The sequence below is a fragment of the Musca vetustissima genome, unplaced genomic scaffold, assembly GCF_032173495.1.
Source record: "Musca vetustissima isolate MV318-11 ecotype Yass unplaced genomic scaffold, APGP_CSIRO_Mvet_v1 utg98079, whole genome shotgun sequence".
Lineage (NCBI taxonomy): Eukaryota > Metazoa > Arthropoda > Insecta > Diptera > Muscidae > Musca > Musca vetustissima.
The window spans coordinates 2,800-22,461 of record NW_026887652.1 but is presented as its reverse complement, the minus strand read 5'-3'; the positions used below and the strand labels follow the sequence as shown (position 1 = coordinate 22,461).

Below are 19,662 nucleotides of genomic sequence, written 5' to 3'. Positions count from 1 at the left end.
GTCACACGAGAGGCAAAAGTGAACAGAAATGGCACTCTGTACACCAAACAACACATGTTACTCGCCTACGCTGATGACATCGACATAATGGGTCGAACACTGAGAGCGGTAACAGCCACCTTTGAACAAATTGAGAAGGAGTCTGCCAAAGTAGGTGTGGCAGTAAACGGCGAGAAGACCAAGCTGATGGTATTAACGCGCAAGACTTCCAGTAGACTTGGACCAACTGTGGAACTTGATAACTACAGATTGAAGGTAGTCAAAGATTTTATAAACCTTGGTACCGCCATAAACAAAACGAATGACATCAGTTTTGAAATTCGGAGAAGGATAGTGATGGCCAAAAGATGCTACTATGGTCTGAGCAAACAACTCAAAAGCAAAACCACCTCCCGCCAGACAAAACTCACACTTGACAAGACGCTGTTATATGGATCTCTTGGAGTGTTTGAGAGAAAAAAGATCTATGGGCCGATCCGCTTTGACGGTGAATATTGCCGTCGAATGAACCATGAGTTGTAACAGCTATTCTCGGACATCAACATTGTTAGACGTAGTGAGCTGCAGCGAATACGTTGGATAGGTCATGTTGTGAGAATGGATGAAGATGCCCCAACTCAGAAGGCATATAAAAGCGAACCAGCTGATGGTTCACGCAGAAGGAGAGGGCCAAGAATACGATGGAAATATCAAGTCGAAGACAACATTGCCGAAAATGGTCTTTTAGATTGGAAAAAACTGCGCAAAAGACCGACGCGCCTGGAAATCTTTTCTAAGCTCGTCTTATGGAACCAAAGTTCTGTCACAAGCCAGCTAACGTAAATACGCTAATAAATGCTACGGTATTTAAAACTGATACCTTGGAACTTATGCACCCACATCTTCTGCTACCTTGCCCACAAAAAGTTATAATTTAAAGTAAGTTCGGCCGTCTGAACTTTTTATAAAGTACATTATATTGCTGCGGCTTTCAATGTCATGAATAATGGGAGAGATAGTTATACCAAAAGTGGAGATACCAAAACCCCAAAGCGTGGTCCGAAATGGAAAATTTTTGGAGAGTTGAAACTCACTTTTACCATCGTTATATATGGGTATACCTAAATGTGGACTTTTCTTCTGAAATTTAGAAGTTAGTCAGAATCAAAAAAGAAGGAGGCTACATTTTTTTAATATTAGGCTGGAGAAAAGGGAATCCATTTTTTTATATGAACTATAGGACTTTATTTAACATGCTTAGGAATGTCTGATATGAACCGTTTTATTGTATGATTTGTTGCCATTTTAAAGGTAACTTCATAATGCCTCTCTCATAGAAGTCCTGCTCTCTATTTGCAAAAAACCTCTAGTAGTCAATTTTCACAACCATCCCTAGATACCAATTTTATCATTAAATAAATTTTGCAATACAAGAAAAAGATGATAATCGATTGGTGCCATGTCCGGACTGTATGGCGGATTTATTAAACTCTCCAAACCAAGCTTCCGTTTCTGTTTCTGGCGAGTCACTGTAGATGTGTTTTGCCCAGCGTTGTCCTGGTAGAACACGACACCCCTCCTGTTGGTCAATTCTGACAGTTTCTGGTCAATTGCTGTCCACAAAGTATCAGTTGTTGACAGTAGAGATCAGCGTGTGGTCATATGGAAGCAAATCTTAATAAATAATCCTCTTCCAGTCCCACCAAATGCATAGCAGAACCTTCCTGGGCGTCAGTCCTGGTTTGACCACCGTTTGAGGTGTTTCACCGTTCATTTACCACGATCGTTTTTGCGCAGGGTCATCGTATGTGATCCATTTTTCATCTCCAGTCACCATTAGTTTTGAGAAATGGGTCTATCTCATTCCGTTTGGCCAAGGCTTCGCAGATGGAAATTCGAGCCATCCTATTTTTTTCTGTCAATTGTTGTGGCGCCCAAACATCGAGCTTCTTTTAGAATACAGCTTTGTGTAAATGTTACGTCTGCTAACATGCGGGTCAACTTCGATCATATCTCCAATTTTATGGACATTTTCGACGACCGGCCTAATGGATTTCTTTTCCCCCAACCTAATATAAAAAATAACGTTGTGAAGCTCGTCCGAGCCGAAAATTTTATAGCATCCACAATGTGGTGTGTATGCACTATAGGTAATTTGCCCATGGTGCTCTGAAAAATAATGTTCCACTCTGGTTTGGAAATTGGGGTAGGAACTTCTACATACCGTACATGAAACTATAAGCGTTAGAGAGACCTTTCTATGGGGACTGGGATGTCAAACAATGAGTTATATTTATAAACTCGTATATCGTAAAATGGAGACAAACCCTTCAAAGTACAATAAATAAGTCAGTACCGGAATATGGTAACGACACCAAGACGTAAACCGATATTTATAATTTTTGGTTGGTAGATTTTACACCCAAACCTACAAAATACCCAATGGAATATTACGGAATACCCTTAAAACACATTTTTTGTAATTTCAACATAATGCATGAACATGACACAGTCGACATAGAATTTTATGTTGATATTGTGAAGTGTACAAAAAATCTTGCAAATCTATGAAATAATGTACAACTGGGGATCTATACGTTCATTCCTCATTTTACTTGGCTCATAGATAGTAAATAATTTGAAGATCTCTTATGAAGCTAATTGATCATCGGACCGATCGATAATCCACTTTTGATTTCATTTTACCAAAACCTGAGAGGAGCAGTGTAGTCGGATTGGGCCGACCATATGATACCCTGAATTTTTACATTCTGTGGGTGTATATTCCGACCAGGCATTTTTCCGAATCACATCTTTACGTCATAAGATTCGTATTTTGGTATGTTACACACAAAAGTCTCCGCTCATTTGACCCGCTCAATATTAATCTATAATTTATTCGAAATATTCTTTCACATGGAAAATTTGTGACGGCTTATAATTGTGGCATTTCATCCCCTAAATATCATGTGATCATCATACTTCGTCCTTGACCACAATTACATAACTCCTCCAGGAAAATGTCAAGCCATCAGCGCTACATTTTCCACCTCTAGTGTGGTAATACTAGACAAAATAGGCTGTGAATGTAATTGATAATTGGTATCAATCAAAAATCAACTTTTCGGGTCTATGTCTTTCAGGGGTGGATATATAACCCATACGCAATTCTATGCTCAATTTTGTGCGTTGTACAAAATTTCATGTCAATCTGACAAACATGAGGAGTTTCGTGCACCATTTACTTAAAATCGGACGAACATATATATGGAAGCTATATCCAAATATGAACCGATTTCAACGAAACGTGTCACAGGTTGGGTTATACTATCTTCAGTAGGTTTTTTCCTATCAGCCATCAATCGATAATATATAAGGGAGCTATATCTAAATCTCAACCGATCATTCCAGGCTCTATTCAGAACGCTATGGCAAATTTCGTGCAAATCGAAAGATATATATAGGGACTTTGGTGCGCCATTTACATTAAATCGGACGAAAATATATATGGGAGCTATATCTAAATATGCACCGATTTTCACGAAACTTGGCAGACATCAGTCTAGGATCAACTCAGTACGTTATGTCAAAGATATATAGGGACTTTAGTGCACCATTCGGACGAAAATATATGTGGGAGCTATATCTAAATCTGAACCGATTTTTCCCAATTTCAATAGGGTTCGTCCTTGGGCCAAATAAATAAGCCGTGTCAAATTTCATTCAATTCTGATTATAAATACGACCTGTACTTTGTTTACAATTTAATACCAACGGTCGGACGGACATGCATAAATCGACTTAGAAAGTGATTCTGAACATATTCGCAAAAGGAACCATGTGTCTATTTCGTCTCGGACAAAAATTAAGTATTTGAACCATTTCATCCCCTAAATATCAAAGAATCATTTCCAATAACAATAGGCCGGAACGGTCCTACATGTTAAATTTCGTAAAGATTGGTCCGTAACTCTGGTCTGTATTGTGTTAACAAATTTTAATGGACAGGCGGACGGACACACATGTCTACTCAGCTGACGATCGGTACACTAGAAGGACCAATATTTGGCGACGTTACGAACAAACACTTATAAAAATTATAATACTTTAAAAATTTAAATAATTTCGTATTTCGTAAATTGTATTAATATTTTAAAAGTTAAAAAAAAAACAAACTCCCTTCAAATATATAATAAAAAATTTAATTTTGACTTACCTCTTCAACTTTTTTGTGTACCATATTGGGAAACATGAACCAACCGCAATAGGCGCCCAATATTGATACAACAATACCGGCAAATGCCCCAAGGAGAGGCCAAGGCAGAGATAATTTAAACATATTGGATGTTAATGGTAACGGCGAGGGTGGGTGCTGGTGGTGGTGGTGTTGGTGACTTTTATGATGATGTTTTGATTTGAAGTTTCAATTCAACAAAAAACAATCAAAATATTGCACTTGAAACGTACCGATGGAAAATAGATCATTGAATTTTTTTTTTTATTTTTGGTTTACGGAATTTCTTCTTCCACTTTGTATGGTTTTTAATTAAATTTTCTTTTACACTTTTTTTAATTTTAATTTTTTTTAAACACACATTTGAATATTTTTTTATTTCCGAATTAAAATACACAAAAAATAACAACAACAAGTGTTACAATTGTTTTGAAATAATGTCGATGTGACGTATAACTAAACGCACATATGGACAGCTCAAAGAAACGGAAACAAAGCCGAAGTCATAACAAGATCTCCCAAAAAAACAAAAAGACTTTACTTTTCTGGCTGTTTGGTTCGTTGGTTGTTCGTTTGTTTGGATGAGGAGGGATTGTGGCTTTTTAGTTTTTGTTAACGGCAATGAAATTGGTCAAGTTTGGTCAAAGAAAACAACACTTCAGCCAAAAACTTGTTTTCGTTGTTGTAATTTGTGGATTTCTTTTGGGTGTTTATATTTTTTTTTTTTTTTTGGTTTTGGTGGGTAAGTTCGGTGTTTGTTGTTATTGTCCAAATTAAACAAAAATTCACCAAGCCAAGTGGCCAAGAGATGACCTAGCCATTGATTGGATTTTTGTTGTTGTTGTTTTCTGGTTGTTTTCTTCTCTTCTATCGAATGGTTCAATGCAACAAATTAAAAGTGATCAACAAATTTTTGTGTGTAGTAGGTGTTTGTTGGAGATTTGGCGTTTACGTTATGAGGAGCTAAGCAATTTTTGGCTATAAATGGCTAATTTTTTTTTTTGGGAATTGCAACACCGTGCTATGTTTTCTTTCGATGACACCGGTAATGTTTTGATTTACTTTATTTAAACGCCAAAAAAATCAGATCAAGGTTAAATATTTATTTATTTTCTTTTTTTCTTTTTTCACAAAAATTATCAAATCCGTTGTAACCGTTCTAAAACGTTTGTTTTATGCAACTAACTCCGGTTTTATTATTTTATTTTATAACAAACACCAGGTGGTGTAGATTTCATGACCACCATTAGACATGACCCTTTGTTAATTGTATTGATGTTTACCCAAAGATTGGTATCTGACACTATCATCCATCCGGATGGTAATTAGGAACACGCAAATAGCACAATGACTTTCACCATAACATACATATGTTTTCATACTCATAGGTTTCCCCTTAACTCCCGGTAATGGAAACTAATTATTTTCTTCACACACACACACACAAATATTTATCAAAACATCAAAAATATGTGTTCATCGACATATCAATTGATTGAGTAATTAATTTGCAACACATTCAAACGAAAAAGGGCATACCAAGGTCGTTCCCTTAAGGGCCCTTATTGCCCATAGATTTTAAAAACAAAACAATCACTTTATTAATTTTTTTTCAATCAATTTTGTTTAAAATTGGTGGCAACCGTTTAACCGCGTACAATTTATTGTTATATTTTCTGTTTTTTTGTTTGTTTTTCTTTAAGCCCTCTTTTATTGTAATCTTTGCCTGTGAGTGATCGTGGTACGTGTGTTTCGTTTTAAGCTTCAGTTAAGACTAAGTCGTCAAAGTTCATCCATGGCGGGTAAGAGCAAAACGACAACGGTAACTACGCCAAGTGCCAGTGTTTGCATGCTCTTCTCTGATCATAGCGTTTTGTTGTTGTTGCTGTTGTTTGCGGGTCGATTTATTTTTTGTCTTTGCATGTCAAACGTTTGTATACCTTTTTTGGGGATCTTATAATTTTTCTCTTTGTCTTTGGTTTGTTTGTGATTTTACCTTTGCTTACCCTTAGCGTCATCTACATTAATTTCAAATTTTAAAACAATGGATTTCTTTTGTTTTTTGTTTGCACAGTGGTTTCAATTACATGCAAATAAAAGCAAAAAAAAAAATTGATAAAATCGAATTTAATTATTACGAGGGCTACTACAAATATTTCTGGCATAATATTCGAAATGTTTTTGAAGAAGAAAATTGCTAAAGTTGTCTAAAATTCGCAAAATAGCAAATGTAGGGGCTACGGTTATCAAAATGGGGTACCGATATTTTTGGTAAGAAGATTTCACACTCAAGGACAATCCACCTGCTCGAACTCTTCAAAATATCGAAATTTCTGAATTAACGTTATGTGGGAGCTATTCGAAAAAGTTGACCAATATTGATTCTGATCAAAAATATATACTTCCGACGTTTGTTTTAATATTTTGAAACGGAACGACAACTTTAATACACCTAAGTCTGTTTTTACACGGTTCCAGAAAAAGCCGTGTAAAAGAAAACCGTGTAAAAAAAGACATTGATCTTATACATAAAGGGAATTCCCCTATATTAGTGCTATTCACATTTGCTTTGACCAGTAAAAATTAAACTTAAATCTTTAAGCTATTGTTCGCAAACTATCGATACTATCGATGGTTTCAGACTTTTTTCTTTTATAAATACTTTTTTTGAGATATGAACATACTACGCAAAAATTAAATTTGACAAAAAAATTTAAGTACATAAAATTTCAAATCGTGCTAAATGGAATAAAATCGTCTAAAAAATTTAAAATATTCAATTTTCAAACCGTGTTATATCAAAACCGTGTACAAAAAGACCGTGTAAAAACAGACTTAGGCTGCACACTTCAATTTATGGTGGAGGGTACAACAAATACTATCTTAGAACTTTCCTAAAGTATAGAAAATCCTACATATCTTCCATCATGTGGTGTCCATTGAAATGTCCTTAAATGGACACATGTCTTTGTAAATTATGTCGGAACTTTGTATAGGTGATATGTAAAAACTTTGGAGCAAGCTCTCAACATTTCTGGAAAATTGAGCTAAAATATATGAGACAATTTTCTCCAGATATGTTTTTCATGCTCCAAAAATGCCGAATGCCAATTTAAGGTCACTTATGTGGAGAAATACGGATAAACCCCGTTAAAATACCGGAAATTGGACTGATATTTCATATGGGGTCCTTATATTATCCTCGTGCTTTATATTTTCAAGTCTGAAGACTGTACTCATCGATCCCATTAATTCTGATACCTTTGCCACAAAATGTCAACATTTAGAAATTTCCTAATGGAATTTTCTAACATGGAGCTAATGGAGTATCCGATGTTACCCATCGTACCAAATTGTGCAATTTGTATCGACAAATACAAAAATGGGATCGGTGCAGGCCTTCCGGTATCATTTCATTACCAATTTTATATAAAATGGAATAATTTTACCATAATTTACTATAAAGATGGACCTATCGGTGTACTTATTTCGGTACATCATCCAACTTTTCCAACACTTTTTAATGAGAATTTTCATTGGTCCATAATTTTTATAGCATTTAATACCAACATTAAAAGAAGTGGTACACAATTGTATACAAATATAGATAAATTCAGTCTCCGAAAATTAAAAAAAAAAAACAGTGAGGAAAGTAAAAAAGTCGGACTGGGCCGACTATATGATACCCTTCACCACTTTGGGTATACAATGGCTTTAACAATGTCAATTTTTTGTACAATACTAATTAAATGATAAACCAGTAAGGAAAGCAGTAAAGTCGGACTGGGCCGGCTATATGATACCCTTCACCACTTTGTGTATATTCTACATATGTATCCTAAAAGACGTCGCATTTTTTAAGGAACTGTGACATGAAATTGGACGAACTTAAATATGCGATTTTTATCTATATCTAAACCGACTAACACCAATCTCTGCACATGTCAGAGATTGGTGGCGTAACACACGCTAATAGTTATGCTGCACTGTTTAAAATTTAATCTCAATCCGACACCCATTGACTATTAGGTGTACAATTAATATGCATAAGTCGAAATAATATATGGAAGTTATGCCATTCCTACATCTGAACCGATTTCAAAGAAACTTGCCATAGATTAATTTATATTAACCTCACTACGTTGAGTCAATCGACCTAGCTATGGATCTTTAGTGCACCATTTACTTAAAATCGGACGAAAATATATATAGGAGGTGTACACATCATTCTAGACTTAGTTCAGTACGATACACCAAAATTCGAGCAAATCGAAATATATATAGGCACTTTGGTACACCATTTACATAAAATCGGACGAAAATATATATATGGGAACTATATCTAAATCTGAGCCGATTTTCACGAAACTTAGCACACGTCATTCTAGACTTAATGCAATACGCTTTGCCAAAATTCGTGCAAATCGAATGATTTTCAGGCAGCTATATCTAAATCTGAACCGATTTTCACAAAACTTAGCACACATCATTCTAGACTTATTTCAGTAGGCTATACTAAATTTCGTACAAATCGAAAGATATATAGGGACTTTGGTACACCATTTACATAAAATCGGACGAAAATATATATGGGAGCTAAATCTAAATCTGAACCGATTTTTCCCAATTTTAATAGGGTTCGTCCTTGGGTCATATAAATGAACTGTGACAAATTTCATCCAAATCGGATTATAAATGCGACCTGTAGGGGAGACTGGGGCACCTTCGGCATCGGGGCACCTTCGGCAATCGCGTTTTCGATATGAAGCTCTCATCGTACATCACTAGTTTTGATACATAGGTATCGAATATCGAAATAAATAACTGACACAAAGTTTGAAATTTCTAGCTAATAAGCTTATTTAGATACATGGGTTTTTGTATTTTTACAGATGTTTCTGTAATATTTCAATTCCATTTCGTAAGTATTAAAGTGGGGCACATTCGGCCATATGCAGATTGTGCAATATTATTTCCGGAAAATGTTTTTGAGTTTGTCTTTAAAAATAATCCTTTAATATGGTTCGGAATTGCATATATAAGATCAAACGTGCTTGTATTGACAAAAAATGCGATAGAAAACCTCTATTTCTGACGGTTTGTGCGATCTTGAGATGTAAACGTCCGCCGCTAGAAAATAAAGTCCTATAATTTAAACATTGTGTGGCGTATTAAAACCAAATAGAGCCTTTAGGAGATCAGAATTTCAACCAGAATGATGGCGATGACAAATACCCGGCTATGACTATGGTGCCGAATGTGCTCCATCAAATGCCGAAGCTACCCCGGGTTGGGGCACATTCGGCGAATTTGACTTTTTTTACAAAACTGTAAAATTTGAACTAATACAATTTTTTTATATCTTTTTGGTACTATTTTTTATAATTAAGTGTCAGAGGACAATAATCAGCCATAAAGTTGTTATATATGTCGAATATGTACTGAGATATAGAGCTCTAAAAAAAGTGACGAAGGTGCCCCAGTCTCCCCTACTTTGTTTACAATTTAACATCAACAGACGGACGGACGGACGGACGGACATGCATAAATCGACTCAGAAAGTGATGCTATGCATATTCTCAAAAGGAACCATGGGTCCATCTCGATTCCTTTTGCCTGTTACAAGCATATGCACAAAGACATAATACCCCGTACCACAGTGTGGTGAAGGGTATAAAAAGCGTTCAAATGTGGAATCGAAGGGAACCCACGAATATATATTAATTATTTGAGAAATTTTATTATTTCCATGTATACATTATTAATTATTTTGTTTTCATTAGTTTCAATACCAAACCACTGTGCAATTATGTTTTGCATTTCTTTGTCATGCATTTGTTTGTTTTTGTTTTCATTTTTTTCTTTAGCCCTTAACAACGTTGGCCAACGTCAAGCCACAGCCACAGCCAAACCAAAACACAAAACAAAGACAATGTTGTTGAACATATTTTTTGAAAGCTTTTTTTGTATTTCTTTGTCATTTTCGTTCGAAAAGAAAGCTTTTATTGTGGTAGGTCACAAAATGGTAATTTGTTTTTTTTAGTTTGATGTCAAATTGTATTCTCTTGATATAGCTTTTATTTACATATCTACAGAGATATTTTTATTGTTAGCTTCTTTATTTAACGTTTATGCTTATGAGGAAAAAACAATGGATATAAACAAATTATGACGCTATAAAAAATATAGAGTTAGAGAGAGTTTTTTTATTAAATATTAAGAATACTAAGAATTATTTTCATATTTGGCGTAATTCTAGTTTAGTTAAATCTAAAACGATAAAATTGAAATTCTCACAGTCGATAGACCTTTGCAAAGAATTAAACAAATTATGTACTACGTAGTATATTGTTCTTGATTATATTGTAGCGAGGTCTTTTTGCGTATTAAACGTGAACATAAATGGTTTAATAATTGTGTGTCAACATTTAGGAATTGTTTTTTTTTTTTTTTTGGGAAGTCGTTAAGTAAATGTAAAGGCTGGGCAAATCGGAATTTCCTTCTTATGGACAATATACAGGGTTATTAATTTCGTCGTTTCAGAAGTAAATAAATGTCTTTTGCAATAAAGTCACATTCGCTCGAGTTATGTGACATTTAGCACAGTCTTGCTACATGTTATACGTGTTTCTACCTAATTGCTTGGAATTGTGCATTTTTGGGTGTGATATTGGTCCACCTTTTAGGGAAGTCCCCATATAACGCTACATACCAAAGTTCGGTATTTTGTGGAGCTTGAGAATGTGTTTCAACCAATTTAAGAGCAATTTAATATTTTGAATTCTCATTGGAGAGTAACTTCGGGTAATGTGGACTATGCGTCTAATGTGGACCGCCTCCCATATCTAAGAAAATGCTTGAAATATTTAAATGCCGCTTTGATAAATGTTTTCCTAATTAGTGAAAACAAATATCAAACTTGGTTTTTAATATATAATTGCAATGTTTAAAATGTAATAGTAGAAAATATAGCTCTGATTGTAAAAGTGTGATTTGTACATTTTTTAACACAATAGTCGAACGTTTTTGCAAAATAGTCGAACACCTTGTTTTTCTTGAATATAAAGAAAGTATGTGATTTCTTTAGATTCAAGAAAAATGAAATGAAATTATGTGTTTTCTTTAACAAAAATATACGTTTAGCTGTTATTACAATCGGAGATTTTTTTATTTTCATTCATTTTTGAAGCCGACAATTATTTTTAAATAAAAATATTCAATGTCGGGTAATGTGGACCACTATAAAAAAGGGCGACCTTTTCATGAGGACGAGTTCGAAACATGGGAGCATTCGGTTGGATAATGAAGCAAGGACCTTCAAAATACCGCAAAGGGGGCGGTACCCTTAAATGGGGTATATTCCAAAAGATGAACCCATATATTTCTGCATTCATTGCTACCCAAGAGTGCAATAAATTGAAATTTATCACAACCAAAATCCGTATGAGGTCACTTATTGAAGCGGAAATGATTCACAGAAAACGCAAATAAATCCGCGATATTTTCAAAAACATTGTTTACCAAATTTCCTGTTTTAGGAAGAAGAAGATTTTAGATCATCCGAAAGGAAAAAAACCTTATTGATCGCGGGTACCCATATCATACAGTTGACAGATCTAAAAATTTGGCCCCAAAAATCGGTTTTTTAGAAATTTGATCGCACAAAATTCTCAACTTCGGATGAGTATTACTCTGAAGCTGTGTATACTACATACACAAAATACATATCAAATTACGCGGATTCGCGACTACAACAATCTTATAATCGATTTTTAGAAATTCCTGTTTGCGTATTAAAGCTAGGAGTACAATTAAAAAAAAAACACTCAAAATCGAGCTCCAAAATGTCAGCTTCATTTAAAGGTAGATGTACTTAAAATTTTTAAAAATGATGCATAAGGGACGTAGTCCCAATTTTGTTGGCTTCTAGTTTTACTTTGACACGAAGACCGTGAAATGAGTGACTTAATCACAAATCGATAGAGAACATAAAAAAACTGGTTCGCCTCAACCTGTTTTTACACATTTTTTTACATTAAAGTAGACACAGCTTCCGCCAAAATAAAGTGTGGAGGTCAATATCATGAACACTTTGCAACGACAGATCAATTAAACCAAAACTATTCACTTTTTTCATATACTTAAGAAATTCCCGAGTTATAAAGGGGTGAACCTCCGCTTCAGCTATGTTAAAAAATTGCCAATATTGCCCATATAATGTTTGACCTGTAATATATTTAGCCAACAAATCTACTATGTTGTGAAAACCATTTGTTTTTATTTTTTGCCGTTGTTACGCCCACAATATCAAAAACAGAAAATAATGGTCCATTTTACCCGAAGTTACTCTATATTCAAGGTTTGGGTCATTTTTTAACCGATTTAACTCTAATTTGATTTTTAAGTTCACAGTGGTGGTTAAATGTTCCTACTAAATATTTATTAGGGAACCTCTCATATATCCCAAATTTTTATTTATTTTATTTGAATTCTCATTGATTAAAAAATTCCGGGTCGCTCCCATATAGTTTGAGCACTTTTCCCATATAGTTTGTCCACTTTTTCGGGAAACTCCCATATAACGCTACATCTCAAATTTTGGTATTTTAGGGAGCTTGGAATAGTGATTCAATCAAATTAGCAGTTATTATATATTTTACATTCTCATTGAGTATAACTTATTATTAGATCTATAACTAAATGTGGACCGCTATATCCCTATATTGTGATTTGAACAGACAGGTGGACATAACTAACTCGTAGAAAAATAGAATTGTATTGTGATCAAGAAGAAGAGGTGTTGCAAACGGAAACACCAATTTAATATGCACTCCAGCTTCAAATTTGATTCCTACCGAAATACCAAAATAACACCACTTTTTAGAAACGCCACGATTTAATTAGTATAAAAATTATATCGAAAATTTGGACCGAATTTTGTTGCATAATAACCCAACCAAGCTTATAATAATACCTTTACACCATAGAAGAACAGGAAACATATTTTGATCTGAATTATAAAAATACATACTTATGTTTAGAATTATTTGTTTTCCAAAAAATTAAAAACAGAATTTTTAAAAAAAGTGATTCATCCAGCTTATGGATGTGTCAAAATAAAGACATTAATTATAAATAAAAATATATATTTGCTTTTTTATGATTTTAAATGAAGTATAAAATACACGAACGTTTTATAGATCACGAAAATCATCATATTACATATTTACGATGATATGTTGTCATCACATCATGGACGAATGCAGCGCGACTAATATAGCTTGTGGCGATTATTATTTGTTTCGATTTTATAGTTGTCATAAAACTGAACAAAACTCTAAAAATAAAAAAAATGTAACATATCATATGCTGGAGCTGGCACATTTCTTCTTATGCTAATTATAAATTATTCGATGGGGCACTGTCACTCCTTTCGCTATAGGTAATCTGGGGCCGAAAATTTATGGGTCAATTAGAAAAAAGATTTTTCAAATTGTTTTGTGTTTGACAATATGTTTTGGCTACTTGTGTGCAAGTGTGTGTTTTTTTATTTTTGTTCTCCCCCCTTAGTTGTGATATTTTAGTGGGAGGGCGCTATAGAATATCCGACACTAAAAATAGGCTAAAATCCAAAGAATTTCAAATTTATTATACAATTTTGTAATAACCAGTTTTTTATTTTATGATAATTCCACAAAAAATATTTATTTTGAAATACTTGTTTTGGAGGAGAAAATAATAAAAAAAAAACAAAAACTAAATATTTCGTTTAGATAACAACCGACGCCCCTGCCAACTTTACCATTTTGTATGTTTCAAATTACATCGTTAATTAATATTCGAATTAATAAAATTTAAATTTATTTTTAATGCAAATGCATTGGATTATTTTGTTTCTATTTTGTTTTTGGGATAATGCCATATCAATGTTTTCTGTTTGATTAATGAGCGACCTCTAAGTTTGCCGTAACCAGCTTGAGACTGGTAAATTTCCATAATAGAAGAAGAACAGTAGTGGCATTACCGCTTGTAATGGCATGTAGACAAATCGATTATGTTCGAATTGTTAGATTAGGAATTAAAATAAAATCAGTAGCTATCATATTTTATTATTGTTGTTTTATAGCATCCATGATAATGTTGAGTGCATATTATTCAATTTGTTATTTCGTTAGTAATACCACGGTATATTCTTCAGCGTGTCCGAAGTTGTATATTCTAAACGAGATTGTTGATATACCCCTATACACCACTCCATTTTCAGCATTTTGAAGGGGTTATCGGCATTATCGAATGTTGTTTGGTATTGTGGAATCTTGGTAGGAGAAAAATGTATTTTATGAATAAAAGGTCCACATAGAGGTCTATGTGTATTTGTCAAATTAAGCCGCTTAATTCTGTATTTCAGTAAAATTGTCCTAGAGATCTATATTTTACCAATAGCCAACATTTAAGGGTTCTTGACCATTTTCAGTATTTTTAATGTTTTGACCGCATTTTGAAATAGAAACAGGAATTCGACATCTGTCAAGCAAAGTAGTTAAATAAGTATTTTTATACCCTCCACCATAGTATGGAGGGTATATTAGTTTTGTTTTTCCGTTTGTAACGCATCGAAATAATCATTTCCGACCCTATAAAGTATATATATTCTTGATCAGCGTAAAATTCTATGACGATCTAAGCATGTCCGTCTGCCTGTTGCAATCACTCTAGCGTCTAAATGAATTGAGATAGAACGCCAAAATGTTGCATAGAGTCGTTTTTTGTCTGCAGGCAGGTCAAGTTCGAAGATGGGTTATATCGGTCCACGTTTAGGCATACCTCCCATATAAGGGTACCCCCAAATTTTCAGTATTTTGAGGTTCTTGAGCGCGTTTTTCAACCAAATTCGCTGAAATTTGGTAAAATGGGCTCTTTTTGGATACCAAATTTCTCAATTAAAAATTATAACTTTAGGTCCAATTTTTCTGATAGCCCCCATATAACGGTACCTACCAATTTTCAGTTTTGGAGGGGTTTTGACCGCATTTTTTCACCGATTTGGCTGTAATTTAGTACTTTGAGTTCTTATTGGGTATCAAATCTCTCCACAAAAAAATTATAAATATAGGTCCATTTTTTCGGTTAGCCTCATATAAGGGTACCCAAATTTTTCGGTATTTCGGGGTTCTTGAGCGCGTTTTTCAACTGAATTCGCTGAAATTTGGTACTTTGAGTTCTTATTGCGCAGCAAATCTCTCCACAAAAAAATTATGAGTATAGGTCCATTTTTTCGGATAGCCCTCATATAAGGGTACCCCCAATTTTCGGTATTTTGGGTTTCTTGAGCGCGTTTTTCAATCGAATTTGCTGCAATTTGGTATTTTGTAGTCGTATATGGTAACAAATCTCCCTACCAAAAATTTTTAATATTCGCCCCCCTTTTTGGGGTAGTCCCCATATAACTCCCTTTTTTATATAAAAATAGTTATCTGATTTGTTCCGCATTTTGAGTTTGGTTCTAAGACTCTATTGTAATCATTTCACCTGCGGAGGATAGCGAGATAAAAAATTAGAACGTAAGGTTCGATAATGAACTATAGCCGCATTTAGACCTAGTCTCTGTGTGGAGGTTCCAGAAGGATTGGACCGATTTTTCCCAACTTCGAATTTGAACTAAGTTTGGAGAAATAATAAGAAGGGCAAAGTTTGGATGAAATCTAAATTTTCTGAAACGGATTTGGTCCAAGGAAACATGGGGTCTAACGACATTGAGGCACATTTTCACCGTGTTAAAGTGTATACACCCTCATTAGCCATAATACTGAGGGTATAATTATCCATTATAAATAAATTTTAAATAAATTTCTGAAATTTGTATTAAGATTTACATAATCCGTTTTAGAAATGTTTGTATAGGTCCACTTTTCGGTATGTTCCCTACATTTTCATTTCTAGTACCTGTCAGTATATCTATGGTGGAGGGTATCCAAAGTTCGGCCCGGCCGAACTTAACGCTTTTTCGTTTGTTTCTTTTCTGTTGAAAGTCAAACATTGATGCATACAAATTATTAAAATCTACTAAAAAAATTGTTATTCTGCCACAACAACATATCGTAGTTGTGGCTTCCTACTACGTAAGAAATTGGCAAAAATTTGAAGAAATTTAATGAGACTGGAGCGGCTACAAATATTGTAAGGTTTATGCATCATAGTTTCGGAATTAGAAATTAGGACTGTCGTATGGCACATTATGTCAATTTTTTTTCATTTAAAGCAACACCTACATCCATATAAAGCCTCACTCACACAAAAACCGAAACCAGTTGTCCATTCACAACGTCGTAGATAAGTGGAATGGGTGTTTGAACAATATGCTGTGGACGGTAATTTATCGAACAACATTTTATTCAATAATGAAACACATTTCTCACCCGGTGAGTATTTCAATAAATAAAATTGTCGTATTTTAGGTCCGAGAATCTGAAGTTATGGAAGATATACCATCACATCCCGAAACAAGTAAAAACGTCGTTAAGTTCAGATGGACCGAACTTTTTATACCCTGCATTTAAAATTCATTGAGTCGATGGGCACATTGGTTGGAAAATACGTCTAAAAGCTTCAAAATACCGAAAGTGGGATGGGACCGTTCCAATGGAGCTATACCAAACTGTAAACAGGGACTGATAATTTTGGCAGGAAGATTTGATATTTGATAAAACAAATTAAAACCATTTCGGTGGAAAAAATATCCCAAAAAGTCCCAAAACTCCGAATAATGCTTGTAATACTGGTTGGGGGCTATCCTGAAGCTTGGGCAAATATTGATCATTTTTGATAGCGAGAATCTAACATATATAATAACAGTTAATTTAGTTGAAGCACGTGTCCAAGCTCCCCAAAATACCAAATTTTGGAATGTAACGTTATATTTGGGATTCCTTAAGATTCCATGAGAACCCTTAGAAATCAAATTGGAGCCAATTCGGTTAGAATACCTAATTGTATGGGGGGGCTTCCCGAAAACATGGACCATTTTTGATAATTTTTGGTAGGGACATCTTATACTCAATAAGAATCCAAAATATTAAATTGCTCCCGATTTGGTTGAAATACGAACTCAAGCTGCCTAAACTACCCATATTTGGGGTGTTGCGTTATATAGGTGATTCTATAAAAAGTGGAACAATATAAATAATTTTTAAAAGCAAAATATAATATCATACCACTACCCAAAATAAAATTTGCAATCAATTATGTAGAAACATGTGCCCAAAACCATTAAATTACCGAATATTGAGAGTACCGTTTATGAGGGCTACCCTGAAACATAAGTAAATAAAATAATTTCGTCTGAATCCGAAATATCAAATTACAGCTGAGTCTGTTGAAAACGTGTCTAAAAACCTCAAAAATTCAGAATAGTGGGGGCTACCGTTATATGGGGTCTCCCTAAAAAGTGGACTCATACACGTGTCAAAAATCCCCATATTACAGAATATTGTGGGGTACGTGGATCGATACATCCCATTTAATATACAATTTATTTAATATACAATACCCCAAAAGGTCGTAGGGTTAAAAAATATCCTGTTAGGTGCGGTCTTTGGCGAAGTTATGAATGGTCATTAATTTTTCGAAAATGACGATTGCCAATTCGGCGCTTTATGATCATATAATAACAGAGACCTTGGCCTTAAGAAATTTCTTTATAAAATCCACGCCTATTGGCCTTAAGAAATTTCTTTATAAAATCCACGCCTATTGGCCTTAAGAAATTTCTTTATAAAATCCACGCCTATTGGCCTTAAGAAATTTCTTTATAAAATCCACGCCTATTGGCCTTAAGAAATTTCTTTATAAAATCCACGCCTATTGGCCTTAAGAAATTTCTTTATAAAATCCACGCCTATTGGCCTTAAGAAATTTCTTTATAAAATCCACGCCTATTGGCCTTAAGAAATTTCTTTATAAAATCCACGCCTATTGGCCTTAAGAAATTTCTTTATAAAATCCACGCCTATTGGCCTTAAGAAATTTCTTTATAAAATCCACGCCTATTGGCCTTAAGAAATTTCTTTATAAAATCCACGCCTATTGGCCTTAAGAAATTTCTTTATAAAATCCACGCCTATTGGCCTTAAGAAATTTCTTTATAAAATCCACGCCTATTGGCCTTAAGAAATTTCTTTATAAAATCCACGCCTATTGGTCTTAAGAAATTTCTTTATAAAATCCACGCCTATTGGCCTTAAGAAATTTCTTTATAAAATCCACGCCTATTGGCCTTAAGAAATTTCTTTATAAAATCCACGCCTATTGGTCTTAAGAAATTTCTTTATAAAATCCACGCCTATTGGCCTTAAGAAATTTCTTTATAAAATCCACGCCTATTGGCCTTAAGAAATTTCTTTATAAAATCCACGCCTATTGGCCTTAAGAAATTTCTTTATAAAATCCACGCCTATTGGCCTTAAGAAATTTCTTTATAAAATCCACGCCTATTGGCCTTAAGAAATTTCTTTATAAAATCCACGCCTATTGGTCTTAAGAAATTTCTTTATAAAATCCACGCCTATTGGCCTTAAGAAATTTCTTTATAAAATCCACGCCTATTGGCCTTAAGAAATTTCTTTATAAAATCCACGCCTATTGGCCTTAAGAAATTTCTTTATAAAATCCACGCCTATTGGCCTTAAGAAATTTCTTTATAAAATCCACGCCTATTGGCCTTAAGAAATTTCTTTATAAAATCCACGCCTATTGGCCTTAAGAAATTTCTTTAAAAAATCCACGCCTATTGGTCTTAAGAAATTTCTTTATAAAATCCATGCCTATTGGTCTTAAGAAATTTCTTTATAAAATCCACGCCTATTGGTCTTAAGAAATTTCTTTATAAAATCCACGCCTATTGGCCTTAAGAAATTTCTTTATAAAATCCACGCCTATTGGCCTTAAGAAATTTCTTTATAAAATCCACGCCTATTGGCCTTAAGAAATTTCTTTATAAAATCCACGCCTATTGGCCTTAAGAAATTTCTTTATAAAATCCACGCCTATTGGCCTTAAGAAATTTCTTTATAAAATCCACGCCTATTGGCCTTAAGAAATTTCTTTATAAAATCCACGCCTATTGGTCTTAAGAAATTTCTTTATAAAATCCACGCCTATTGGTCTTAAGAAATTTCTTTATAAAATCCACGCCTATTGGTCTTAATGCCATGAAAAAATATTTTGTATGTTTTTTATTTACTTTTACTTTTGACATATCAGGGTATCGAATCTTCTTACAATATGTATTCACTTTTCATATACCTAAATTCACATTTCGTTAACAAAAAATGAAATTAAAAATTTTATTGTTGTTTTTGGATATCAAAAAATTCCTAAAACGAAAACGAATGTGAAAATTATCCTTGAGCTGTCAGCAACTAGTACATGGGAGTTCATTCATACCCGTGTAT

The 19,662-nt window shown here is 34.0% G+C and overlaps 1 protein-coding gene across 1 annotated transcript in view; it reads right to left on the bottom strand.

The window, feature by feature from the left end:
- The window catches only part of LOC133335331 (sensory neuron membrane protein 2-like), a gene marked incomplete at its 3' end in the record, with an annotated part of 70,900 nt that extends 66,578 nt beyond the window's left edge, over window positions 1–4,322 (bottom strand). Inside the window, exon 1 of the mRNA XM_061543616.1 lies at window positions 4,196–4,322. Coding sequence (XP_061399600.1) covers window positions 4,196–4,318 — 123 coding nt within the window. The remainder of the gene's footprint in view (window positions 1–4,195) is intronic.
- Between the last annotated feature and the right edge of the window lie 15,340 nt (window positions 4,323–19,662).